The sequence below is a fragment of the Sapajus apella genome, unplaced genomic scaffold, assembly GCF_009761245.1.
Source record: "Sapajus apella isolate SASKATOON/1434 unplaced genomic scaffold, GSC_monkey_1.0 scaffold71, whole genome shotgun sequence".
NCBI classification, from domain to species: domain Eukaryota; kingdom Metazoa; phylum Chordata; class Mammalia; order Primates; family Cebidae; genus Sapajus; species Sapajus apella.
Window position 1 is genome coordinate 10,578,194 of NW_022437011.1, and position 27,496 is coordinate 10,605,689.

The following is a 27,496-nucleotide window of genomic DNA, read 5'->3' on the forward strand; positions in this document are numbered from 1 at the left end:
ATTTATTATATCTGCAAAGACCTTTGTTCCAAATATGGTCGCTTTCCGAGGTCCTGAGCATAGATGTCTTTTAGGGTATCTTTGACTCACTACAGGTACCAAGAGATATCAGGGGGAGGAGGGATATTTGCTGAGCTTGGCTGATTAGTCTCTTTTCCCCATTGTGGGGGAAATGTACTTGCATATCTGGCAACAGTACTCTATCTCCAGGGGAGGGAGAGAAGTATTCTAGATTCTCAGAAATCCTAAATAACAGCACAAAATGTCCTTATACCCCCACATATATCATTCTGAAAATCCAGTACAATTACTTTATATGATTTCAGAAATTGTCTCAAGCAAGCCATGTTTCCTGAAGCTAGTATCTGGATTCCTGGTATAATTCCTTTATGTGTCCACAGTGGTCAATGTTAGCCATAGATTAAGTAATGCTTACTGGGTATCATACATATGCAGTTGCTTTGCAACCACCTAATGCTGTAATGACTAGTTCTGTAGCTATCTGCAACTAGTTTAAGCTCCAGGAGAATTTGGGTGCCTGCCATGGTCTCTGCTTTTCAGTTCACCTAAGAACCAACCTCCCACTTTTCAGTTCACATAATTTAGGTGGAACTGATTTCATTTTCTGGCTTCAAGAATGAACAAGTGAACCACGTCTAGCCAATGTGAGAACAATCGCAATTATTGACTAAAGGAAATTTATGTCATCCAAACTTCGCTGTAGGAAGTAATATCCAGGATTTTTGCTTGACTATTAGAAAAGGGCACTTTCTGGTGAGAGTCACTACACTGGTAATTTGCAGTCTAAAAAGCTACTTTGGCCATTTTGCCAGCACATGGAAAAGTTTAACTGAGAAGGTCAGCAGAGGAAAAGGAGTTATAAATGTGGAGATTATTTTCCTTATAGAATTATGGAAGGGTGTAAACTCAGTTCTGCCTGAAACCAGTAATTAATTACCCATTTTTAAGTACAAGCCAATAAGTGATTCTCTGGTTTGTTTTTGCTTAAATCAGTTATGAGTATGATTAATATAGTTATGAATATGATTAGAGTATGAATAATCAGTTATGAATATAATTAGAGTATGATTAGTGTAAATATACACTTTCATAGATGGTACAAATAAGTATCTTAACATACTGTACACAAGGGAAAACTTGTTATTGGGAAAAAAGCTAGCTTTTCTTAACAAGAGCTTTGCTTTTCTCTTATGGACATTGCAAATTTTGCAATTAATTTTACTTTTCTCTTTGCTCTAAGAAGTTGAAAACAAAATTTGTGACATGCTTAGAGTAACTGAAAGTGACCCTTTATTAGGCATTTTGTATGCTATCCTACTTCTTGATTCATTTTATTTCATCCTCATCTTATCTTTATTGTATTTTCATTTTTTTTGACTGTGACGGGATCAGCTAAAAATTAACAAAAAAAATTCTCAAGTAATTAACACTAAAAAAGATATCAATTATATTGTTCTTGCATAAAAGTCTAAATGTAATAGGAAATATTCTAAATTAATAATCATTATCCAAATGAGAAAAAATTATTAATTTCCAAACATCTGCAAACAATTAAAAAATCAAAATTAAATCACAAAACAACAGTATATATACATATATTTTCAACGAACTAAAACACCTTTGATTGCTATGTTCTTCATTTGAAGAAACAGTGGGAAATGTTAATATATCCAAAAGAATTAACAGCAAGGTATTGAAGAAGTGTTTGCACATCCATGTTCATGGCAGCATTGTTCACAACAGTCAAGAGATGGAAGCAATTCAAATGTCCACGGTTGCTTGAATGAATAAACAAAACCTGGTGTATATGTCATGGACTATCATTCAGCCTTAAAAAGGAACGAAATCCTGTCACAGGCTACAACATGGATGAACCTTGAGGACATTGTGGGAAGTGAAATAGGCCAGTCACAAAAAGACAAATACTGTATGAGTCCACTTATATGAAATATCTCAAGTAGTCAAAATTCATAGAAATAGAAAATAGGACTGTGGTTACCAGAGACTGGAGTGAGTGTGAAAAGGGGAGTTGTTGTCTAATGGGTATAGAATTTCTGTTTTCCAAGATGAAAAATTTATAACAGTGTGAATATACTTAACATTACTGAAATGTACACTTAATCATAGTTAATATGGTAATTTTTATGTTGTGCGTTTTTACCAGAGTGAAAAAAGGTAAAAAGCTAATATATTTTAGGGCTTAAAATAGGTATTTTTCCAAGATGAAAGTTATGAGTAAACTTAGACCAGAAAATTGAATAATTTTAAATCTACAGAATAAACAGTAGAGCCACATGATGTCGCTGTCTACCATAGAGTGTTCTCTAGGAAGGAAAATACCCGGAGCCCCTTTGTTACTCCAGAGAAGCGGAGGAATAAGGGAAGCAGCAGGACTTTAACAGGGATTCGAATATTTAAATTTTTGCAAAAGATGCTCTTCTAATTTGATCAAATCACTGAGGATTGGCAATGGCGTCTTCTATCAGAAGGGCCCGAAAGGCCTGGACTCGGCTGCTCTGGCTTCTTCTCTTCGCATTCTGGGAAATGGGGAGCGGTCAGCTCCACTACTCCGTCTCCGAGGAGGCCAAACACGGCACCTTCGTGGGCCGCATCGCGCAGGACCTGGGGCTGGAGCTGGCGGAGCTGGTGCCGCGCCTGTTCCGGGTGGCGTCCAAAACACACGGTGATCTACTGGAGGTAAATCTGCAGAATGGCATTTTGTTTGTGAATTCTCGGATCGACAGGGAGGAGCTGTGCGGGCGGAGCGCGGAGTGTAGCATCCACCTGGAGGTGATGGTGGACAGGCCGCTGCAGGTTTTCCACGTGGACGTGGAGGTTAAGGACATTAACGACAACCCACCAGAATTTCCAATGACAGTAAAGACTATCCGGTTTTTCGAATCGAGGCTGATTGATTCTCGGTTTCCTCTAGAGGGAGCATCTGATGCAGATATAGGAGTAAACGCTCTTCTCTCCTACAAGCTCAGCTCCAGTGAGTTTTTCTTCCTAGATATACAGACAAATGATGAACTAAGCCAATCTTTGTCTCTCGTCCTGGGGAAATCGCTGGACAGAGAGGAAACTGCCGAGATTAATTTGTTACTGGTGGCTACTGATGGGGGAAAACCTGAGCTCACGGGCACCGTTGAAATACTTATTAAGGTATTAGATGTAAATGACAATGAACCAACTTTTGCCCAATCAGTTTACAAAGTAAAATTGTTAGAGAATACTGCAAATGGGACCTTAGTAGTTAAATTAAACGCTTCTGATGCAGATGAAGGATCAAACAGCGAGATTGTGTATTCACTCAGTAGTGATGTGTCCTCCACTACACAGACTAAGTTTAAAATAGATCCCAGCTCAGGGGAAATCAGAACTAAGGGAAAATTAGATTATGAAGAATCAAAATCCTACGAGATTCAGGTCACTGCAACTGACAAAGGAACCCCGTCAATGTCGGGACATTGTAAAATTTTATTAAAACTTGTGGACATCAATGATAACACACCGGAAGTCTCAATAACGTCTCTCTCACTTCCCATCTCAGAGAACGCTTCCCTGGGCACTGTCATTGCTCTAATCACCGTGTCGGATCGCGACTCTGGCACTAATGGACATGTCACCTGCTCCCTGACGCCACACGTCCCATTCAAGCTGGTGTCCACCTTCAAGAATTACTACTCGTTGGTGCTGGACAGCGCCCTGGACCGCGAGAGCGTGTCAGCCTATGAGCTGGTGGTGACCGCGCGAGACGGGGGCTCGCCTTCGCTGTGGGCCACGGCCAGCGTGTCCGTGGAGGTGGCCGACGTGAATGACAACGCGCCGGCGTTCGAGCAGCCCGAGTACACGGTTTTCGTGAAGGAGAACAACCCGCCGGGCTGCCACATCTTCACTGTGTCGGCGCGGGACGCGGACGCTCAGGAGAACGCGCTGGTGTCCTACTCGCTGGTGGAGCGGCGGGTGGGCGATCGCGCGCTGTCGAGCTACGTGTCGGTGCACGCGGAGAGCGGCAAGGTGTACGCGCTGCAGCCGCTGGACCACGAGGAGCTGGAGCTGCTGCAGTTCCAGGTGAGCGCGCGCGACGCGGGCGTGCCGCCTCTGGGCAGCAACGTGACGCTGCAGGTGTTCGTGCTGGACGAGAATGATAACGCACCGGAACTGCTGGCGCCTAGGGCTGGCACCGCTGCCGGCGCGGTGAGCGAGGTAGTGCCGTGGTCAGTGGGTGCTGGCCACGTGGTGGCGAAGGTGAGGGCAGTGGATGCTGACTCAGGCTACAACGCGTGGCTTTCCTACGAGCTGCAGCTGGGGACTGGCAGCATGCGCATTCCGTTCCGTGTGGGGCCGTACACGGGAGAGATCAGCACAACACGTGCCCTAGAGGAGGCAGATTTGCCTCGCCACCGCCTACTCGTGCTGGTCAAGGACCACGGTGAGCCGGCGCTAACAGCCACGGCCACGGTGCTGGTGTCGTTGGTGGAAAGTGGCCAGGCACCCAAAGTCTCGTCGCGGGCGTGGGTGGGCGCCGCGGGCTCAGAGGCTGCGCTAGTGGATGTCAACGTGTACCTGATCATCGCTATCTGCTCGATATCCAGCCTTTTGGTGCTCACGCTGCTGCTGTACACAGCGCTGCGGTGCTCGGTGCCGCCCAACGAGGGTGCGTGCGCGCCGGGAAAGCCCAAGTTGGTGTGCTCCAGCGCCGTGGGGAGCTGGTCTTACTCGCAGCAGAGGCGGCAGAGGGTGTGCTCTGGGGAGGACCCGCCCAAGACTGACCTCATGGCCTTCAGCCCCAGCTTATCTCAAGGTCCAGACTCCACAGAAGAGAGACAGCTCTCAGAATCAGAATATGTAGGAAAGGTGAGTCTTTCAATTTTTCTTACCAATTCTAAAGTTGTTGTTTTTTTTAATTCTATATGATTTCTATTATTTAGATTCATAATTCTTCATTTATTTTATATCATCCTACTGTGCGATATTGAATATGAATTAGAGATCAATTTCTTGCATTTAGTGAACGGTTTGAACAATCTACTTAACTTTTTTCTTATGTTTACATTTTGACATTTCCATCATTAAATCATGAGTAATAGATCTTGAAAGACTGAAAAACACCTCAGCATAATTTGTAAATTAAACATTGCCCATAAACATTTTCTCTTTTAAAAATTGAAAATCACAATCAGAAGAAATTAAAGAATTTGATTATATGATAAATATTTTCAATTGACACTGTCTATCCGTTCTGTCAAACAGGGTTTGGAATAAACTATATTTTGGACATTTCTTAGATTGCTCTTTGGATCAATAATGCCCTTGTCTATGCAATAGTTAATAAGCTACATTTTCTTTTCTTTTTTTCTTTCTTTCTTTTTAAATTTTTTGTTGAGACAGAATCTTGCTCTGTTGCCCAGGCTGGAGTGCAGTGGCATGATCTCAGCTCACTGTAACCTCTGCCTCCTGGGTTCAAGCGATTTTCCTGCTTCAGGCTCCTGAGTAACTGGGATTACAGGAACCCACCACCATGCCTGGCTAATTTAAATTTTTTTTTTTATTTTTAATGGAGATGGGTTTTCACTATGATGGCCAGGCTGGTCTTGAACTCCTGGCCTCAAGTGATTCGCCCACCTTGGTCTCCCAAAGTTCTGGGATTACAGGAGTGAGCCACCACGCCTGGCCTTTTTATTTGTATTTCAAAGTAGCCTGAGCCTGAGTGGATCTTTTAATGCCAGAATCTCCAAAAGTATCTATCACAGGTTGTTACAACAAAATCACAGCACTTAGGAATAACTGCTAATCTTAAATATGTTTTTGTAAGTAAAATAACCTATTATTTGGTATAAGGATTTCACACTTGCAGAATCTTTGAGTTGTCAAGCAAAAATAGAGAGTTTATTGAGAAAAGAGACCATCTCAATTTTGTTTAATTTGAAAATCTTAACATTTAAAAATCACATTGGGGTTATTCAGGTGGTGGGACTTTTTCTTCATTTAATTGGAGGCTACTGTAATCCAGTCTTTATGTTAATGGTTGATAAATCATCCTTCCAGTATCATTATCATTAGGCCAATATATGCAGGCCTCCCACTGCAGAGATTGACCACCTTCTTCTGGCATCTAATTCTGTGCCTGGGAATACGTTTTTCATTAATATGAGCTCACTCAGTTTTACCTGGAAGTATCCATATTCCTAATAAAATTGGAGTTTTCTCAAAAGGTATTGGATGACTACATTTTTATTTGAAACCTCTATTTTGGGAAACTAAAACACTGAACGTGACAAGTAAATGTTACACTTGGAAAGAATTTTTTTTTAGGTTTTTCAACCAAAGGAAGATGTATTGCAATGAAATAACTGTCTTAAACAGTCTGCTACTATTTGGTTCTTAGCTATTTGCTCTTTTTTTTCCCCCAAATACATGTGTGTATTGATGAATCATAGAAATAATTTCCACTAGTAATCTTACCTGTAGCCATTTCATAGTTAGGTCAGAATATCCATTTCCAAGTTATACTTGACCACTATGTTTCTACCATAGGTAAATGATAAGCTTTAAAAATTATATATTCATACATGTCCAAATCTCCAGGAGTGACAATCTGTTGCTCTATACATTATTTAAAAAAATTCTTATTTACATTTTTTTCTTGGTTGTCTAAGAAGATGTCTAGGTGGTAGTAGACACTATTCACTGACACTTTTTCTACACAATGGCTCAATCTTCTCAACTCATACTTCCTTTAATATTACCTTCATCTCCTGATAGTGAGTATAGAGTCTACTCTGTTATAAATTCTCATGTGACATTCCATTTTGCAATTAGTATAACTCTTAAAGGTACTGAAATGTGTAGTATTACAATAAGTTGTCAAGGCATCTCATTAATATAAAGTCCAGAAAGTTTTAATATTTTAAATTTATCTCGCTATTTTCAAGCTAGCTACCATCTTTCAAAATTCAGCAAAGTGCTAACTGGAATATTAATAGCTATAATTATTTCCTATATCCATGCTTTTCAGAAATAATTTGTAATGTTTACTTCTTCATAATATAGCACAACAGAATCAGTTATAAATTATGAACATTTGATATTGACAGATATTAATTTAACTTACATTTTTACTTATCTTGCTTGAAAAAGTTAATTCAAAATATTTATTTATTCATAAAAAATTGACAATTTATCCTATTCTAAATATAAATGATAAAATCTGAGTAAGTTGCAGTCCTGGCCTCCATTCAATAAGTACATAGGAAACAAAAGCTGGAATAAAAACATTTCCCCCAAATATTTAAGTCACATGTTTGATTTCATTTTTAAATGGTCTGGCTATAAGCAAAAATTTATACATTCTTTTATTTCTCTAAATTTGACCTCTTTCCATAAATTTTCTTTGCTCCACTTCTAAATGCTCAGAGAATTCATGCTTCTCACTGAGTTCACAGAGATCTTTAGAATGTTTTATTGTATAGCATTAAATATAATGAGTAAATACTGACTTATATACCTATGTTACTTTTCTCTCTTTACTGATTGGTTAAATCGCCAATTCTTTCAAGTAACAACTTTTAAGGAAACTGGAATCTAGAGATTCATCCAGAGTGAAGATAATCAAAAACATAATTCTTTTATATTGTTAACATTTTAGTATCTACAGGTAAATTCAAATACCTAAACAGTGTGGAAAAAATTTAAACATAATATATTCTTCTTTTATGTGATGTGAATGTAACAAATATACAAATCACATTCCGGCAATAGGAAACAAATTTCCTGTTTGAATTTCTCTATAAAGGACTGACTTCTGAAATCTTTATGTAAGTAACAGTCAAGACAGTTGACCAGGTTATAGTTCTTGAAAAAACGTCATGGGAGTGATTTATAGACATTCTACAAATTTAAACAAAAGTACATATTTTAAAAATTAACAGTTGCTGTAATAATATAAAAGTAGATATATTTATGTTTTAATATATATGGCACACACACATTTTACAAATACTTCAATGTCTCAATGTTTTAATGGTCATAGATCTGGAAGAATCTGGTTTTTCTATCAAATGTAGCTTGCGAGGTAAAGAGGTTAACGGTAAGGTGTCTTGAATCAGATTTAAATACCATCATACCACCAGTTAATATAGTTTTACTTAACTTTTATGTGTTTGTAAAAAGCAAATAATATTGAAACCTATTTTAGAGGATTGTAAGAATTTAATGGGATAATTCCATTAAGAGAAGTAGAAAAGTAGCTCTCACATGGAAAACATTTCCAGTAGATGTCCACGGTTGAAACAGGAATCACAATATTTTACTGTATGTCATCAATTAGCACAATTGATAGTGGATCAGTATAAAACTTCTAAGGAAACATTTAGATAAAATATAAGGATTTTAAAGAGTGACCAAATTACAACTGAAACTAGAAATTTTGGGAAAGTTCAAACGACGTATAAGGAAAAGAAGATATATTTACATATTTGATACTTACAAATTTAGCCACATGGTGTCGCTGTCCACCACAAGGTCTTTCTCCGCAAAAGAAATACAGTGTGCATTACGTATTCAGATGCTGCTTTGCTTCATCGTCTCTACAATGTAACGGCGAGGAGTTTAAGAAATGAAGGTAAGGAACTCGAATTATTTTTAAATTTTGGATCAATGTAAAGACAATCTAATATTTGGAAAATGCTTGCAATGTTGTTCACCTGGCGAGAAGATCCTGGAGCCCAGTGCCTGCTGCTTTCTCTTCTGCTCCTCGCATCCTGTGAGGTGGGGAGCGGCCAGCTCCACTACTCCATCTCCGAGGAGGCCAAACACGGCACCTTCGTGGGCCGCATCGCCCAGGACCTGGGGCTGGAGCTGGCGGAGCTGGTGCCGCGCCTGTTCCGGGTGGCGTCCAAAACACACGGGGACCTTCTTGAGGTAAATCTACAGAATGGCATTTTGTTTGTGAATTCTCGGATCGACAGGGAGGAGCTGTGCGGGCGGAGCGCGGAGTGTAGCATCCACCTGGAGGTGATCGTGGACAGGCCGCTGCAGGTTTTCCATGTGGACGTGGAAGTGAAGGACATTAATGACAATGCGCCGGTTTTTCCAGTGGCTGTAAAGAATCTGTTTATTTCCGAATCCCGACAGCCTGGCTCTCGGTTTTCGCTAGAGGGCGCGTCAGATGCAGATATCGGAACAAACTCGTTGTTGACTTACAGTCTTGATTCCACTGAATATTTTACTTTGGACGTTAAAAGAAATGATGAGGAAATTAAATCTCTTGGACTCGTGTTGAAAAAAAATTTAAACCGTGAGGACACGCCTAAGTATCATTTACTAATAACAGCAATTGATGGTGGGAAACCAGAACTCACTGGCACGACTCAACTAAAGATCACTGTTTTGGATGTTAACGACAACGCCCCAGTGTTTGAGAGGACGATCTATAAAGTCAGATTATTCGAAAATGCACCAAATGGTACCCTAGTGGTGATCGTTAACGCCACTGATTTGGATGAAGGAGTAAATAAAGATATTGTATATTCTTTCAATACGGACGTATCAGCAGATATTCTGTCAAAATTCCATTTAGATCCAGTCAATGGACACATCAGTGTAAAGGGTAACATAGATTTTGAGGAAAGTAAGTCATATGAAATCCAGGTAGAAGCCACGGATAAAGGAAATCCCCCAATGTCAGATCACTGCACAGTTCTACTGGAAATTGTGGACATCAATGATAATGCACCTGAGTTGGTTATCAAATCACTATCTTTACCTGTATTAGAAGACTCTCCACTTGGCACAGTCATAGCCCTGATCAGCGTGTCCGACCGCGACTCAGGAGTCAATGGACAGGTGACCTGCTCCCTGACGCCACACATCCCCTTCAAGCTGGTGTCCACCTTCAAGAATTACTACTCGTTGGTGCTGGACAGCGCCCTGGACCGCGAAAGCGTGTCAGCCTATGAGCTGGTGGTGACCGCGCGAGACGGGGGCTCGCCTTCGCTGTGGGCCACGGCCAGCGTGTCCGTGGAGGTGGCCGACGTGAATGACAACGCGCCAGCGTTCGAGCAGCCTGAGTACACGGTGTTTGTGAAAGAGAACAACCCGCCGGGCTGCCACATCTTCACGGTGTCGGCGCGGGACGCGGACGCTCAGGAGAACGCGCTGGTGTCCTACTCGCTCGTTGAGAGGCGGGTGGGCGAGCGTGCGCTGTCGAGCTACGTGTCGGTGCACGCGGAGAGCGGCAAGGTGTACGCGCTGCAGCCGCTGGACCACGAGGAGCTGGAGCTGCTGCAGTTCCAGGTGAGCGCGCGCGACGCGGGCGTGCCGCCTCTGGGCAGCAACGTGACGCTGCAGGTGTTCGTGTTGGACGAAAACGACAACACGCCAGCACTGCTGGCTTCTCGGGTGGGTGGCATCGGTGGCGCAGTGAGCGAGCTGGTACCGCGGTCTGTGGGTGCCGGCCAAGTGGTGGCGAAGGTGCGCGCGGTGGATGCTGACTCGGGCTACAACGCTTGGCTTTCGTACGAACTGCAGCCAGGAACTGGCAGCGCGCGCATCCCGTTCCGCGTGGGGCTGTACACCGGAGAGATCAGCACGACGCGTGCCCTGGACGAGGTAGACGCCCCACGCCAGCGCCTCCTGGTGCTGGTGAAGGACCACGGTGAGCCCTCATTGACCGCCACGGCCACGGTGCTGGTGTCACTGGTGGAGAGTGGCCAGACACCCAAGGCCTCATCGCGGGTGTCCGCTGGCTCCGCGGGCCCTGAGACTGCCCTGGTAGATGTCAACGTGTACTTGATCATCGCCATCTGCGCGGTGTCCAGTCTGTTGGTGCTCACGCTGCTTCTATATACTGCTCTGCGGTGCTCGGCTGTGCCAACCCAAGGCGCGTGTGGGCCGGTGAAGTCCACGCTGGTGTGCTCCAGCGCAGTGGGAAGCTGGTCATACTCGCAGCAGAAGCAGCAGAGGGTGTGTTCTGGAGAGGGGTTGCCCAAGACCGACCTCATGGCTTTTAGCCCTAGCCTTCCACCTTGTCCAATTAGCCGGGATAGAGAGGAGAAACTGGATGTGGACGCTGATCTCTCAGCCAAAGTGAGTAATCTTTATTTACTCTTTCCCAATGTCTTTTTCATTCCTCAATGTTTTCACTCCTTTGGAAACAAGTTAATAGTTAAGTATGAATTGTGTGATTCATAGACTTTTCCAGTTACTGGTTGTGTGGTTAAAATGTTAAGATTTTTGTTGCTAATTTTTGAACCAAATCAGCAGTAAGTAGTGAGATCCACATTTATAGTTTTGTTTTGTTGGTAAGTGCAGTAGTAGGATTATTTTATTGCTAAATGGCTGGGTAAAAACAAATGCTTTTTCTTAGATGAATTGCATTATTTAGAGAATTTGACTTCGACTTGTTTTGCATTACCCCTGCAGAATGCTTCTTCAATATATTTTGCCATTTTAATTTGGACTTCCCACTACATGTTAGTACCAATGTTACTTGCTCATTCTGTGAGTTCGCCTAAATGCTTATGACTCGCTATTGATTATGCTTTTCCACCTTCAGTTTCAAAAATTAGATCATTATACCTGTTGTCTTTTATGGAACCTTTTTTATTCTCTTATTCATTTGTTTGGCGTCTCAATCCTTTTTTTTTACTTGAATATGATTCATTTTAGGCCCTGTGCTCTCATTTGGCCATAAGGTTTATTGTTTTTTGATTGCCCATTTGGGAAAAAAATCGACAATAACAATTGTATTTAGAATGTATCTTTGTCCATCTTCAGTTTATCACTACTTTATTACTAATAACTAAAATAGCAATATCAAGTGAAAATTTAATAGTTCTGTAGTATATTTATATATTAATTTTAAAGAATGTTTTAAATCTTTTAAAAAATAATTTTCAATCTAAACAATACCTTGAAAATAATTATGATATCTAATTTTAAAACTATCCCTACTAGCAAAACTTACTATTTACTAGTGTCATTTGCATAACATACTAAGGATGCTAATATGAAATAAGTTTGATAAGTGAATGTTATTACTGGTTACCTTCTCTGAATACCATCCTGCCTATTAATGTGTGCCATGCAGTAAGCAGAAAACTCCAAATAACTGAAAACAAATGAGATTGAAGTGAGACTTTCTAATCTCTCCCCCTCATATTTGGTTATCTCCTCTAGCAATTAGCTGGACTCCCATTTAAGTTTCCCTGCCACTAGAGAGATATAGCAACCAACTGAAACCTGGTTAATACTCATTGACATTGTGGGAGGTCTAACATGTGAAATGGATACGTTTCTTGACTCCTCTCTTTCCCCCCACTTCTATTTTCTTTATTTCCTTTTTTGGCACTATCCTCTGTTGCTCCCTTGTCCATCAAGTAGTAGCCATAGCATGTCCATCTCAGGTCAATATTTTTAAAATTTAGTTCTGTTATCAGCCTCTTGTATATATAATAGAGTCAGCCAAAGTGCTTGTTTTCCCGCATATGGAACTTCAATCTTCAAATCCGGCTTGCCTCTTGAAATTTTTGTCTAACAAGATTCTTGGCAGAGACATTTTGAAGACTTCAGAGTTTTCACTTCAGAAATGTATTATTGATGCTATGCCAAGTAAATACTGAATAGCTACCAAATAAACATCCTTTTCTATTCTACTGCATTCTGCGTCTGTACATTAAAATATTTGGTAAATGAAAATATTACAAATGAAATGGGTGAAAATGGAATTCTTTCTCCTTTTTTTCAATGTGCTTGATGTCAATGATCATTTTGTAAAAATCTTGTTTGGGTCCCCAAATAGTGAAAGTACTCTGATTTCTGTTTTGATTCAGAAATTTGGTGTTTTGTTGTTGTTGTTTTTTTGGGTTTTGTGTGTGTGTGTGTGTGTTTGTGCGAGTGTAGCTCTTTATAGAGAGGGAGCCTAAAGCTATTTTCACTAGATTGATTTTTTTATTTAGACAAACAGGATGAAAAGAACTTTATGAACATAGGAGACAAAGGAAGTTTTTACATGGCTACCATTATGTCTTTTTATGTGAAATTTCTTTATGTAGAAAAATGTATTGTGATTTATTTATTGGGAAGTCTTCATTGCCCGTTAAAACCCAGGATGATTCAAAGATCATGACTACCAAGAATTGGAATAAAAATTAAGCTAAAACTCAAGTTGTCAACATGGAACTTGAAATATATCTTAATGGGGGATATGTCTAAAGAATTTTTTTGTATCTTTATAAAATTTTAGAGGCTGTTGAAAAACCACATTTTCCCAACTAGCTATGCAATCACCTTAAATTTTATTTAAGGAAGAAAACCAAATCTTTGTTACAGGGTAAATATTCAGCAAATATTAGGTAAGTACCTCTGAGCTATTAAACAATTAAGATGCAACTATTCCCTTTAAAATTTATATTTTGAAAAAAGACACACATACTTCAATGCTTATAAGAGATAAATTAATGTAATAAATTGTTCATGTGTTTCAACCTTAGTGCGCAGTTTGTAAAAGAAGGAAAAATGGCTGTTCAATTGGATTGATCATGACATTCTTCATGGATCAGGGAAGTTTTAAGTGGTTATAAAGTGGGGTAAATTGGCTTTAGAAGAGTTTAGAAATGATGTGGATTACTTACAAACAGGACAAAATGAACATATCTGTTTAGTAAAAAATGTTATTGGAAGCAGGAAATATTCAGTTTGGCTAAAATATGTAAGCACTATAGGACAAAGTAGAAGCTTAGGCATATTACATAATGGAGAACAAGCAGGTACTTACAAACTGTAAGAGTCTAAGTGAGAATACCAACCTTGCTCATGGGAGCAAATGAGTTCCGATGAATACAATTATTTGGAATGCTTTTCCATGCAAGCTATTTGCTATAACTTTCTGCTTCCTTGCACTTTCAGTCCCGACATGACTCAAGGAAGGCATTCAATTAAATGCTGATGGTCTTTGATTCTTTTATAAAACGTCTGCAAATTTCCTTTCAATGGCTTGTTCTTGGTACCAGAAGTTCCCTAGAGATCAGTCCCCTCAAGTTTACAGCACCAGAAATACTGTGGTGAAGAGGGTGTTATCATTAATAATAATAAAAAAGCCCTGGAATTATTGGGAACACAAGGAGTCTGTTATGAGTTTTTCTAATCAACACTTTACAGTTGCATGTTTATAAAGTGTATATTAACTATAGTTAGGTCTCTGTAATACTCAAAACCTGTGTTGAAAAAAGTATTTCCACTGAAGTAAAAGTTACCTCTATGGTGAAACTAAGGGTCACACTCAATCAATCAGTGATACTATGTGTACCACAGTTATACAAAATGTAATTCTATTCTACAAAACTGCTGAAAGAATAAACAAAAACAAGTAGTTTATAGTAGAGCCTGGGTTTCCACAGTTGCTACTTACGGTTTGGAGCCACATGATGTCGCTCTTTACCATAAAATACACGAGAGAAGAAAGAAGAGGGGAAATTCCTGCTATTCTTACTGGAAGGAACGATGAACACTCTTCGGAGTCTGAGATATGGAGGATGCAGCTGCACTTGACTGACCGATCAAAAGATTTATCTTGATTTCGAGAAAAGATATTTAATCAGAATGAAGTATTGTGCACTAAAGATGGAGTTTTTCTGGGGAAGAGGCCAGGAATCCCGGCGTCTGCTGCTCTTGCTGCTTCTCCTTGCAGCCTGGGAGGCAGGGAACGGTCAGCTCCACTACTCGGTCTTCGAGGAGGCCAAACACGGCACCTTCGTGGGCCGCATCGCTCAGGACCTGGGGCTGGAGCTGGCGGAGTTGGTGCCGCGCCTGTTCCGGGTGGCGTCCAAGGGCCGCGGGGACCTTCTGGAGGTAAATCTGCAAAACGGCATTTTGTTTGTGAATTCTCGGATCGACCGCGAGGAGCTGTGCGGGCGGAGCGCGGAGTGCAGCATCCACCTGGAGGTGATCGTGGACAGGCCGCTGCAGGTTTTCCATGTGGACGTGGAGGTGAAGGACATTAACGATAACCCTCCGGTGTTCCCAGCAACACAAAAGAACCTGCTCATCGCGGAATCTAGGCCGCTTGACTCTCGGTTTCCACTAGAGGGCGCATCGGATGCAGATATCGGGGAGAACGCCCAGCTCACTTACAGACTGAGCCCAAATGAATACTTTTCTCTGGAAAAACCATCCGATGACGAGCTGGTAAAAGGTCTTGGGCTTATATTACGGAAATCTTTAGACAGAGAAGAAGCTCCGGAGATATTTTTAGTGCTTACAGCCACTGATGGAGGTAAACCCGAGTTGACTGGCACCGTTCAGTTACTCATCACAGTACTGGATGCCAATGACAATGCCCCAGCTTTTGACAGAACCCTTTATAAGGTGAGGTTACCAGAAAATGTTCCTAATGGAACATTGGTAATTAAACTTAACGCCTCAGATTTAGACGAAGGATTGAATGGGGACATTGTTTATTCATTCTCAAATGATATTTCCCCGAATGTGAAATCCAAGTTTCACATAGATCCAATTACTGGACAAATTATTGTAAAGGGATATATTGATTTTGAAGAAAGCAAATCCTATGAAATTATTGTAGAGGGCATTGATAAGGGACAGCTCCCACTTTCTGGCCATTGTAGAGTTATTGTGGAAGTAGAAGACAACAATGATAATGTTCCAGATTTGCAATTCAAGTCGTTATCACTTCCAATTAGAGAGGACGCTCCACTGGGTACAGTCATTGCCCTGATCAGCGTGTCTGACAAAGACGTGGGCGTCAATGGACAGGTGACCTGTTCGCTGACGCCACATGTTCCCTTCAAGCTGGTGTCCACCTTCAAGAATTACTATTCGTTGGTGCTGGACAGCGCCCTGGACCGCGAGAGCGTGCCAGCCTACGAGCTGGTGGTGACCGCGCGGGACGGGGGCTCCCCTTCGCTGTGGGCCACAGCCAGTGTTTCTGTGGAGGTGGCCGACGTGAACGACAACGCACCTGCGTTTGCGCAGCCCGAGTACACGGTGTTCGTGAAAGAGAACAACCCGCCGGGCTGCCACATCTTCACTGTGTCGGCTCAGGACGCGGACGTGCAGGAAAATGCGCTGGTGTCCTACTCGCTAGTGGAGCGGCGGGTGGGCGAGCGCGCGCTGTCGAGCTACGTGTCGGTGCACGCGGAGAGCGGCAAGGTGTACGCGCTGCAGCCGCTGGACCACGAGGAGCTGGAGCTGCTGCAGTTCCAGGTGAGCGCGCGCGACGCTGGCGTGCCGCCTCTGGGCAGCAACGTGACGCTGCAGGTGTTCGTGCTGGACGAGAACGATAATCCGCCGGCACTGCTGGCGCCTCGGGTGGGTGGCATCGGTGGAGCAGTCAGCGAGCTGGTGCCGTGGTCTGTGGGTGCCGGCCACGTGGTGGCGAAGGTGCGCGCGGTGGATGCTGACTCGGGCTACAACGCGTGGCTTTCGTACGAGCTGCAGCCGGGGACTGGCGGCGAGCGCATCCCGTTTCGCGTGGGGCTGTACACGGGGGAGATCAGCACAACGCGTGCCCTGGACGAAGCGGACGCTCCGCGCCACCGCCTGCTGGTACTGGTGAAGGACCACGGCGACCCTGCACTTACGGCCACTGCCACCGTGCTGGTGTCGCTTGTGGAGAGTGGCCAGGCGCCAAAGGCTTCCTCGCGGGCTTTGGCGGGCGCTGTGGGTCCGGAGGCTGCGCTGGTGGATGTCAACGTGTACCTGATCATCGCCATCTGCGCGGTGTCCAGCCTTTTGGTGCTCACGCTGTTGCTGTACACAGCGCTGCGGTGCTCGGCGCCGCCCACCGATGGCGGGTGCGCGCGGGGCAAGCCCATGCTGGTGTGCTCCAGCGCGGTGGGGAGCTGGTCAAACTCGCAGCAGAGGAGGCCGAGGGTGTGCTCCGGGGAAGGCCCGCCCAAGACCGACCTCATGGCCTTCAGCCCCAGTTTATCTGACTCCAGGGACAGAGAAGATCAGCTGCAGCCAACTGAGGAATCCTTTGCAAAGGTTAGTGTATAACATTCTTTTGTTTAATTTTCGTATTGTTTTTCCCTATCAACTTCTTCGTAAATTGATTTCTAAGAATCAAATTTCCCTGGGTTAAAATTTTACCTTTTTTTACATATCGATTTTAAGTAGTCTTTTGGAATTATAGGACATCAGAACAATATATATTGCTTTCCTTTATTTTTTATGCTGCATTATTCAATGCATATTAACATAACTGTAATTTCTAGCAAATTTACATTATATTTACCTTATTTATTTTTGGTAATAACATTTTAGAAAACATATTACTATTATTTAACCTATAACACATAAACAAATGGGCACAGGCTGAAATAATGAAGCTCCATAAACTGTATGGAAGTGAAAACCTCTGTTGCCTCCATCCCGAAGCCTCTCGCATGCACCTGCCAAATCACTTCCCTTATTTTTCCTCCATTGTACCCACACATTTGCCTGTTATAACTGTGGTTGCTTGGGGCCTGTTTTGGAAACTTTAATTGGAATTGCACAAAATGTATGCGCATTTGTGTGTTGTTTGTATATCACTCACTGTATATGAAATCATCCATGCAGTTGTAGTTCATTTAATTCTGTTTCTAGTACAGTTTCATAAATATGCTATACATTATTTATTCTACTGTTTAGGATTTTGCATTGTGCCTCAATGTCTATTTCAAATAATGCCATCATAAATATATTGTACGTTTCTTTGATGCCTACATACACAGATTTCTCCTAACTTTTTGCCTCAGGGTTGTGTTTGTGGGTCACAGAATATGTGTGGATCTTTGTCTTTAGTAGCTAACACCAACCAATTTTCCAAGATGTTTTTACCTATTTACGTTCCCAGTAGCATATGAGGCTTTCTGCTGCTCCACATCATCTCTGCATTTGTCAGATTATTTTCATGTTAGTCATTTTACTCGGTGAGTTGTGTTATCTCATTTTGAAATTATTTCATGTTTAAATGAGATTTAGTGACTATTTTATTTTTGGCCATTTTTATATCTTATTTTGTGCAATAGCTGTTCAATTCTATTTCTCTATTCTTTTGTTTTTTTCTCTTATTTTTAGCTTCCATGAAACTTGATTTCTTCATCTTGTGTTTTTCCTATTACTTAAAAAAATCTTATATTCTGAATATAATTCCTTTTTTAGTAGTTTTCAACCTCATGGCTTGTTTTTAACTTTTTTTTTTGTCTTTGGTGAATAGAAAGTCTTAATTTTTATTAAACTCAATTTATTAATTTTTGCTTCTGATTCTATGTCATAAAGATAATTTTCTGTGATATCTTTTATTACATTGTTTACATTACATCTACAGTCCATTTAGAATATACATATTCTTATCATTGTTGGGAAACAGAGATTAAGATTTATTTTTTACTACCATTTTTTTTGTTAGAGTTTTAAAATGAGCTGGAAGTGTTCCCTCTCCTTCATTTTTTTTTTTTTTGGAAGAATTTGAGAACAATTGACATTGATTATTCTATAAAAGTTTGGTAGAATTCTCCAGGAAAGACGCCTGGTCTTGGGCTTTTAAAATTGTTGTTGTTAGAAGGTTTGGATTACTGATTCAATCTCCTTGCTAGTTTTAGTTTTGGTCAGCTATTTTATTGCTTCATGATTTAGTCTTGGTAGTTTGTATGTTTCTAGGAATTAATCAGTTTCTTCTAGGTTATTTAATTTGTTGGTATATAATTATAGTTGCCTTTTATAATTATGGCATTAGTTGTAATGCCACCTCCTTTTTTTCTGATTTCTAGTCTCTCTTTTTTTTCCTAGTTTAGCTAAGGGCTTGTCAATTTTGTTGTTTTTTTGAAAAGTCAACTAAGTTTAAAAAATTATTTTAAACTTTTTATTTCATTTATTTTTGCTCTAATGTTTATTAAAAGATTTTCTCCCTTGCTTTGAGCTTCCTCATTTGTACTTTTTTCCTAGTTCCTTGAGTTGTAAAGTTAAGTTGTTTATTTGAGATGTTTCTCTTTCTTCATTTTTAGCATAGGCATTTACAACTTCCTTCTTCGTTTTTGTTTTCATTTTTAAGAGACAAAGTCTTGCTATGTTGCCCAGGCTGGAGTACAGAGGCTCAATCATAGCTCCCTGAAGGTATTCCTTGTGCCGTGGTATCCCAAAGCACTGGGATTACAGGTGTTAGCTACTGAGCTTACCCAGCTTAATCTTCCTTCTTAGTACTGCTTTTATCGTATCCCATAAGTTTTGTATGTTGTGTTTTCATTTTCATGTATCTTAACATATTTTCTAATTTATCTTTTGATTTCCCCTTTGACCCACTAGGATTCAAAATTCTGTTGTGTAATTTCTACATATTTGCAGATTTTCCAGTTTTAATTCCACTATTGGTTTCTAGTTTTATTCCACTGTGGTCAGAAAACATATTTAGTAAGATTTCAACCTTCTTGAATTTATTAAGACTTGTTTTGTGACCTGACATGTGATCTATCCTAGAAAATGCTCTGAGTATGCTTGAGAAGAATGTAGATTCTGCTGCTCTTGGGTGGAATTTTCTGTATATGTCTGTCAGTTCCATTTCACCTATAGTGTTGTTCAAGTCCTCTGCTTCCTTACTGATTTTCTGTCTGAATGTTCTATTCCTTATTGAAAGTAGGGTACCAAAAACTTCTACTACAGTCATATCACTTAATGATGGAGATACATTCTGAGAATTATATCATTAGGTGATTTAATCACTGTGCAAACATGAGAGTGTACTTACATATTTACAGAAATCTAGATAGCCTACTACAGACCTAGGCTGTATGATCTATTGCTTCTAGGCCACAAACCTGTACATATGTTAACTGTACTGAATACTAGAGGCAATTGTAACACATTGGTGAGTGTTTTTTTATTTTTTATTTTTTTCACTTTTTTTTTTTTTAAAGATGGGGTTTCACCATGATGGCCAGGCTGGTCTTGAACTCCTGACCTCAGGTGTTCCACCCACCTTGGCCTCCCAAAGTGCTAGGATTACAGGCATGAGCCACCACACTGGTGAGTATTTATATACCTAAATATATCTGATCATTTAAAAGGTACAGTAAGAACACTGTATAGGTTTTTAAAATGGTGCACCTGGATAGGGTACTTACCCTGTGAATGGAGGTTGCAGGACTAGAAATTTCTCTGGGTGAGTCAATGAGTGAATGGTGAGTGAATGTGAAGGCCCAGGACATTACTGTACACTAATGTAGACTTTAAAACACTATACATTTAGGCTATGCTAAATTTATATTAAAAATCCTTTTATAATCTGGGCATGATGGCTCATGCCTATAATCCCAGCACTTTGGGAGGCTGAGGAGGGAAGATCACTTGAGCCCAGGAGTTTGAGACCAGCCTCAGCAACATAGTGAGACCCTGTCACTATTTTTTTTTTTTTTTTTTTTGAGACGGAGTTTTGCTCTTGTTACCCAGGCTGGAGTGCAATGGCGCGATCTCGGCTCACCGCAACCTCCGCCTCCTGGGTTCAGGCAATTCTCCTGCCTCAGCCTCCTGAGTAGCTGGGATTACAGGCACGTGCCACCATGCCCGGCTAATTTTTTGTATTTTTAGTAGAGATGGGGTTTCACCATGTTGACCAGAATGGTCTCGATCTCTTGACCTCGTGATCCACCCACCTCGGCCTCCCAAAGTACTGGGATTACAGGCTTGAGCCACCGCGCCCGGCGAGACCCTGTCTGTATAAAATAATTTTAAAAAATTAGCTAGGTGTGGATACATACACCTGCAGTTCTAGCTACTTGGGGGTTGGGAGGATCCTTGAGTCGAGGGTGTCAAGGCTACAGTGAGCCAAGGTTGTGCCACTGAACCCCAGCCTGAGCAACAGAGTGAGATTCTGTCTCAATTTATTTTTCTTTCTTCAATAATAAATTAACCTTAGCTTACTGTAACTTTTTTTACTTTGTAAACTGTTAATCTTTTTAACCTTTTGACTCTTTTGTCATAACACTTAGCTTAAAACACAAACACATTGTATAGCTCTACAAAAATATTTTCTCTTTATATCCTTATTTTACAAGCTTTTCTGACTTTTAAAATGTTTAATTTTTCATTTTTACTTCGTGTTTTTTTTGTTGTTGTTGTTGTTAAAAATGAAGATACAAACACCCATACTAGCCTCGGAGTATATTGGGTCAGGATCATCAATATCACTGTCTTCTACCTCCATACCTTGTCCAACTGGAAGGTCTTCTAGGACAATTATACATATGATGGTATGACCTCCTCTGATAACAATATCTTCTGGAATACCTACCAAAAGACTTGCCTGAGGCTGTTTTATGGTTAACTTTGTTTTAGTTGACTTTTTTCTTATAAATAGAAAAAGTACATTCTAAAATACCGTTAAAAAGTATACTATAGTAAGTACATAAAGCAGTAACATTTATTATCTGTATCAAGTATTATATACTATACATTACTGTCCATAATTGTATGTGCTATCTTGTAATTTTATATGACTGGCAGTGCGATAGGTTTGTCTGCACCAACATCACCACAAATATGTGAGTAGTGTGCTACATTATGACTGCTACATCATCGCTAGGTAATAGGAATTTTTCAGTTCAATTATAACCTTATGGGACTACTCTTGTACTTGTGGTCTGTCATTGGTTGAAATGTTGTTATGCAACACTTGACTGTATTGTGTTGCTATCTATTTCTCCATTTCTGTGAATGTTTGCCTCATTTATTTAGGTGTTTTAATGTTGGGTGCATATATATTTATAATTGTTGTATCTTTCTGGTGAATTGACCTTTTATCATTATATAATGTCCTTCTTTGTCTCTTATGACACTTTTTGACTTAAAGACTATTTTATCTGATGAATCCATTGTCACGTTTTCACTCTTTTGGTTATAATTTGCATGAATTTAAAAAATATCCTTTAACTTTCATCTTATTTATGTCTTTAAGTCTAAAGTGAATCTCTTGTAGTCAGCATATAATTGGGTCTTAAAAAATCAATTCAGCCACTTTGTATCTTTTGATTGGGGTAGTTCCATTTTTATTTAAAGTAATTATTGATAAAGCATGACTTATTGTTGCCACTTTAATTGTTTTTTGTCTGGCTTGTAGACTTTTTGCTCCTCTTTCCTTCTCTTACTGTCTTCCTTTGTGTTTTATTGATATTTGTAATGCTATGTTTTTGTTCCTTTCCTGTTTTCTTTTGTATATCTTCCATAGGTATTTTCTTTGTGGTTACCATGGGGCTTAAATTTTAAAACTCTTATAAAAATCTATTTTAAATTGATAGCATTTTTACTTCAATTACAAAACAAAACTCATTACTTTTACTTCTCCCCTACCCACATTTTATGTTATTGATGTGGCAAAATACAGCTTTTTATATTGTATATACATTAACATTCTTTTATAGTTAGTTTTTCTGTACTTTTGTCTTTTAACCAGATTTTAAAATATCAGATTTTAAAGTGACTTATGTACCACCATTACAGTATTATAGTATTCAGTCTTTGTGTATATATTTGTCTTTACTAGTGAGCTTTACACTTTAATATACCTGTGTATTTCTGTTTAGCATCCCTTAGTTTTCACTTGAAAGACTTCCTTTTAACATTTCTTATAAGGCAAGTCTAATTGTGATCACCTTCAGCTTTTGTTTAACTGGGAAGGTCTCTATCTCTTTTTCATTTTTGAAGAAAAATTTTGGTGTATTTGGTATTCTTGGTTGGCAGTTCTTTTTCTTTTCAGCAATTTGAGTATAACATCTCATTTCCTTCTGGCTAGCAAGGTTCTACTGAGAAATCTACCGGTAGACTTAGGGGTGTTCTCTTGTATATTATGAGTCATTTTTTTTTGGTGCTGCTTTCTACATTCTTAACGTTTCTTGAATCCTGATGTCCATTTCCTTCTTCATATTTGGGAAGTTTTCAGGTGTAATTTTTAAAAATAAGCTGTTTGTCATTTTCTCTCTCTGCCTCGTCTTTTGAAACTTCATAATGAGTAGAGCAGCCCGCTTGAGGATGTCTCATCAATCTCTTAGCCTTTCTTTACTCTCTTTCATTTATTGTTCTTTTTGCTACTCTGTCTGGATAATTTCAAACTATGTGTCCTTGAGTTCACTGATTCATTCTTCCACTTGACTAAGTGTGCTGTTGAACATGTCTGTAAAATTTTTAGGTCAATTATTGTATTCTTCACTTCCAAAATTTCCTATTAGCTCTTTTAAATATTTTCTTTTTGCCGAAATTCTCATTCTGCTTATGTATCATTTTCCTGAGCTCACTTTATGACAATTATTTTGAATACTTTGTCAAGTAATTCACATAGCTCTATTTCTTTAGGTTTTGTTTCTGGAGATGTGTGTGTGTGTGTGTGTGTGTGTGTGTGTGTGTGTGTGGATTGGGCCATGTTTCCTGTTTCCTCACATTTCTTGTTACTTTGTGTTAATATCTATACATTAAAAACAAAATACAAAAACACTCCAGCTACCTCTCCCAGACTTTATGGCCTGGATTTGGTACATGAAAATATCTTTACTAATCAGCCTGGACTGGCTAGAGATTCTGGGGACCTTTCAAACCTTTTCTGTGGATGAATCTTCTATGGACTTGTGTTTATAGTTCCTAATTAGAGGGACCTGCCAGTTTTTTTTTTTTTTTTAGAAGTTCTAATCTTTTGCCCTTTGTAGTATCTGTGTGCTGTACTGCAGGCCTTCTGGAGCAACAATATTCACTCAGCTCTTTTAGATTCTGAGAAGCCCTCAGTTATAGATTCTGCTGACTCCTATCAGTGCCTTGAGTTAGGTGAGACAGAAACTAGTCCCTTGGACTGCCCACTAAAAATCAGAAACTTTGGATGCATGTTCTACTCTTCTCTTTCCTTCATGGGGGAGAGATTGCTGAGCTGAGTTGTGCTCTGTGTGCTGTGTCACAGGTCCTGAGGAACATCAGCCCACTACCCAGCTCTTCATTACTCTCAACTGCCCTCAGGAATCTAGAATATGCCAGGTTCCATCAATGCTCTGAGACATGCAAGACAGCCCCCCTGAAAAATCAGAACATTGAATACATGCTTTACTTTCTCTTTCCCTTCTCAGGGAGAAGCCAGGAGCTGAGAGTTTCCTCCTGTTGAATGGGACTATTGCTGCATAGGACTATAGGGAAAGTGCCCCAGATTTTCCATTTTCCTATCAGTTCTGATACAGCTAGTTGTGTACTGCTTGAAGCACAGGATCCTCTTCACTGGTTTCTGGATTTATCACCATGTGAGCTGGTCCTTGTATTGTTGTTGAGTTGGTATATCTGTGGAGGGCCTGGGAATTCCTATAATAGCGTCTTGCTGATGTCATTACCTCTGATATCTTTTTAGGTTATATATGCTTTTATAAATTATTTTATTGATTTCCTCTTTTACTTCCTCTTTTATTGATTATAACACACATCCTTGACTTATTACCTCAATTAAATCAATACTTTTACTACTTCCAGACAATGCTAAGACCTTGAATCATTACACCATTTACTTGTAAACTCCTTTTTTTTTTTTTTTTTTTTCTGATATGCCTTTCAATTATTTATGTATTCTAGACACACAATACATTATTATCATTGTTTCATTAATACTATTGTTAACACAGTTAACACCTATTTGTATTTCTTTCTGGAATCATATTCCTTGTGAAGAAATTAATGTTTCCTTTAGTGTGGCCTGCTGGTAAAGAAACCTTTAAGTTTTTATATATCTGGAAATGTCTTAATTTTACTATCACTTTTGAGAAATCATTTTGGGTATTGAATGGAAGTTACTTTTGTCAGCACTTTTAAGATGACATTCCATGGTCTTCTTTTGAGATGATGGTTGTCAAGTTCATTGTTCAATTAGTGTGTCTTTTTTTTTCTCTCTAGCTACTTTATATACTTTCTCTGTTTTTTAAATTTTATTTTTAACAGCTTTATTATTATATGCCCAGTATTAGTTTGCTTTGATTTTAATCTGGCTTGCAGTTTTCAAAGCTTCTTATATCTGTGGGTTGATATATTTTATCCGTTTAAGAGAAGATTTAGCAGTATGCCTTCAAATACTGCTACTACTTCATATTTTCTTTCCTATTCTTCTGTGACTATAAGTACATGTATGTTAAATCTTTTCACTATATCTCTTGCCTTTTATATGGCATTTCTGTTTTAAAATCACTTTTTTTCTTTGTTTCATTGTCTATATTTTATTCTGACCCATCTTTTACTTTAGGAATTTTATCTTGTTATTCCAGGCCACTGTCAAAATCATCAGTTGAATTATTAACTTCAATCATGGCATTTTTCAGTTTTAGAACATTATTTTTCTTTTTAAAAATAGATTTCTAACTTGGGTACTGGCTGATTTTAAAAGAAACTTTCCTCCCACCAAGTTCTCAATCACTTGATCTTGGATTTTAAAATTAGATATAACCTGAGAGATTATCATTTTTCTCCATTTAATGATGAATCAAGCTAGGTGTGGTGGCTTATGGCTGTAATCCCACCACTTTTGTGGGCCATCATGGGAGGATTGCTTGAGCCCAGGATTTCAAGATCAGCCTGGGTATTATCGGGAAACTCCATCTTTACAAAAAATTTAAAAAAAATTGCTAGATTGGTGGTGCACACCTGTGGTCCCAGCTACTTGGGAGGCTGACGTTGGACGATAACTTGAGCCTGAGGCTGCGATGAACCCTGGTTGTACCACTGCACTCCAGCCTGGGTGAGAGTGAGACTCTTTGTCAGCTAGTTGTATAAAATCAACTATAGCTAGAGGCATAAAAAAAGATGCCTGAGATTACATCTCTTGAATTTAGCTTCATTGTCCCTTTCCACTAAGTGAGATCATTTGACATTAATGAGTGCAATATAATTGCATAAAAATGATTAATTTAATTTTTCACTGTCTCAGATATATGCTAGAACTTTTCTCATATTTTCTATTCAAAGAAGATATATAATATGGATATATTAGCGCAGTCCTTTATAAGGCAGTTATACCTTTCTCTGTGAATCATACAGGCCATGCTAAGATGTGTGTTATATGTACATGGTATCCTTTCTTACTATCCTTGTAGTAGAATTAATTTTCCTACAAAATTATTTTTTGAAGGATCAAGTGACATGTGCATAAATTATTATACATTTGTATACAATTGCGTCAACATTTCCTCTTCTCTGCGATCTGGTATATCTATATAATGTCTACAGATACACGAAGAAAGATTATAGCTTATTAAAATTTTATTCTGGGTTTTGTGAAGAATAAAAGATATTTATACCCTTATGAAGATCACATTTTTTAATGTTACTGTATTTCTATTTTTTTTTTTTTTTTTTTTTTTGAGACGGAGTTTTTGCTCTTGTTACCCAGGCTGGAGTGCAATGGCGCGATCTCGGCTCACCGCAACCTCTGCCTCCTGGGTTCAGGCAATTCTCCTGCCTCAGCCTCCTGAGTAGCTGGGATTACAGGCACGCGCCACCATGCCCAGCTAATTTTTTGTATTTTTTGTTTTTTAGTAGAGAGGGGGTTTCACCATGTTGACCAGGATGGTCTCGATCTCTTGACCTCGTGATCCACCCGCCTCGGCCTCCCACAGTGCTGGGATTACAGGCTTGAGCCACCGCGCCCGGCCTATGTTACTGTATTTCTAAAGGTTTTTAGTGAATTAAATGGAGACACTTTAAAACACTACACAGTTTTAAATCTAAATTTTTTCTTAAGGAAGAAGTTCTATTCACACAATTGTGTGTAAACATGACTGAAATATCTAAAGGAGAGATTAACTGGATCAATCAAAAAATAATCTATAATATTTGATTGAAAAAAAAAACTTGGAAGAAGATTTTTAAAAATGTTATTTTCCCGTGGAGTCTCCCGTGGAATTCAGGTTAGATAATCTATAGTTATTGAGAAAGGAATATTTAAAATAAGAGTTGATGACTGTAACACAAATACAAGTGATAATTCAAAAAGTAAATATAATTTAACAGATGCCAAGATGAATCAAATGTCGAGTTTTGTTTTCTCCCGAAATATCCATATAATTATATAAGATATTTTTTCCAGACTGAGAGGGGCATGTGAACTGACTTTGTTAATGACTTTTTCTCCATTGAGTATCTCTTTTAAAATATTCAGTATTTAGGTCTGGGCACGATGGCTCATGCCTGTAATGCCGGCACTTTGGGAGGCTGAGGCAGGTGGATCACGAGATCAGGAGTTCGAGATCAGCCTGACCAACATGGTGAAACCCTGTCTGTACTAAAAATACAAAACTTAGCCGGGCTGGTGGCACACACCTGTGATCCCAGCTACTCGGGAGGCTGAGGCAGGAGAACTGCTTGAACCCGGGAGGTGGAGATTGCAGTTAGCTGAGATTGAGCCACTGCACTCCAGCCTGCGCATCCGAGTAAGACTCTGTCTCAAAAAAAGAAAAAAAAAAAAAAAAAACCC

General features: G+C 39.7%; 2 protein-coding genes across 5 annotated transcripts in view; both read left to right on the forward strand.

Annotated features, from left to right (window-relative positions):
- Positions 1–2,058: 2,058 nt before the first annotated feature.
- LOC116531589 (protocadherin alpha-2-like) overlaps positions 2,059–27,496 on the forward strand; it is a 167,406-nt gene continuing 141,968 nt past the window's right edge. Inside the window, 2 exon segments of the mRNA XM_032250489.1 lie at positions 2,059–4,761; positions 4,763–4,878. Of these exon segments, the coding sequence (XP_032106380.1) occupies positions 2,491–4,761; positions 4,763–4,873 (2,382 nt within the window). The 5' untranslated portion in view covers positions 2,059–2,490 and the 3' untranslated portion in view covers positions 4,874–4,878.
- LOC116531585 (protocadherin alpha-C2) overlaps positions 8,190–27,496 on the forward strand; it is a 191,498-nt gene continuing 172,191 nt past the window's right edge. Inside the window, exon 1 of one of the 4 annotated variants that reach the window (XM_032250479.1) lies at positions 8,190–11,109. In XM_032250479.1, coding sequence (XP_032106370.1) covers positions 8,707–11,109 — 2,403 coding nt within the window. In that variant the 5' untranslated portion in view covers positions 8,190–8,706. Of the gene's footprint in view, positions 11,110–11,181; positions 17,029–27,496 lie in introns of those variants that run through there. The other 3 variants (XM_032250483.1, XM_032250481.1, XM_032250478.1) reach the window with 3 other exon arrangements.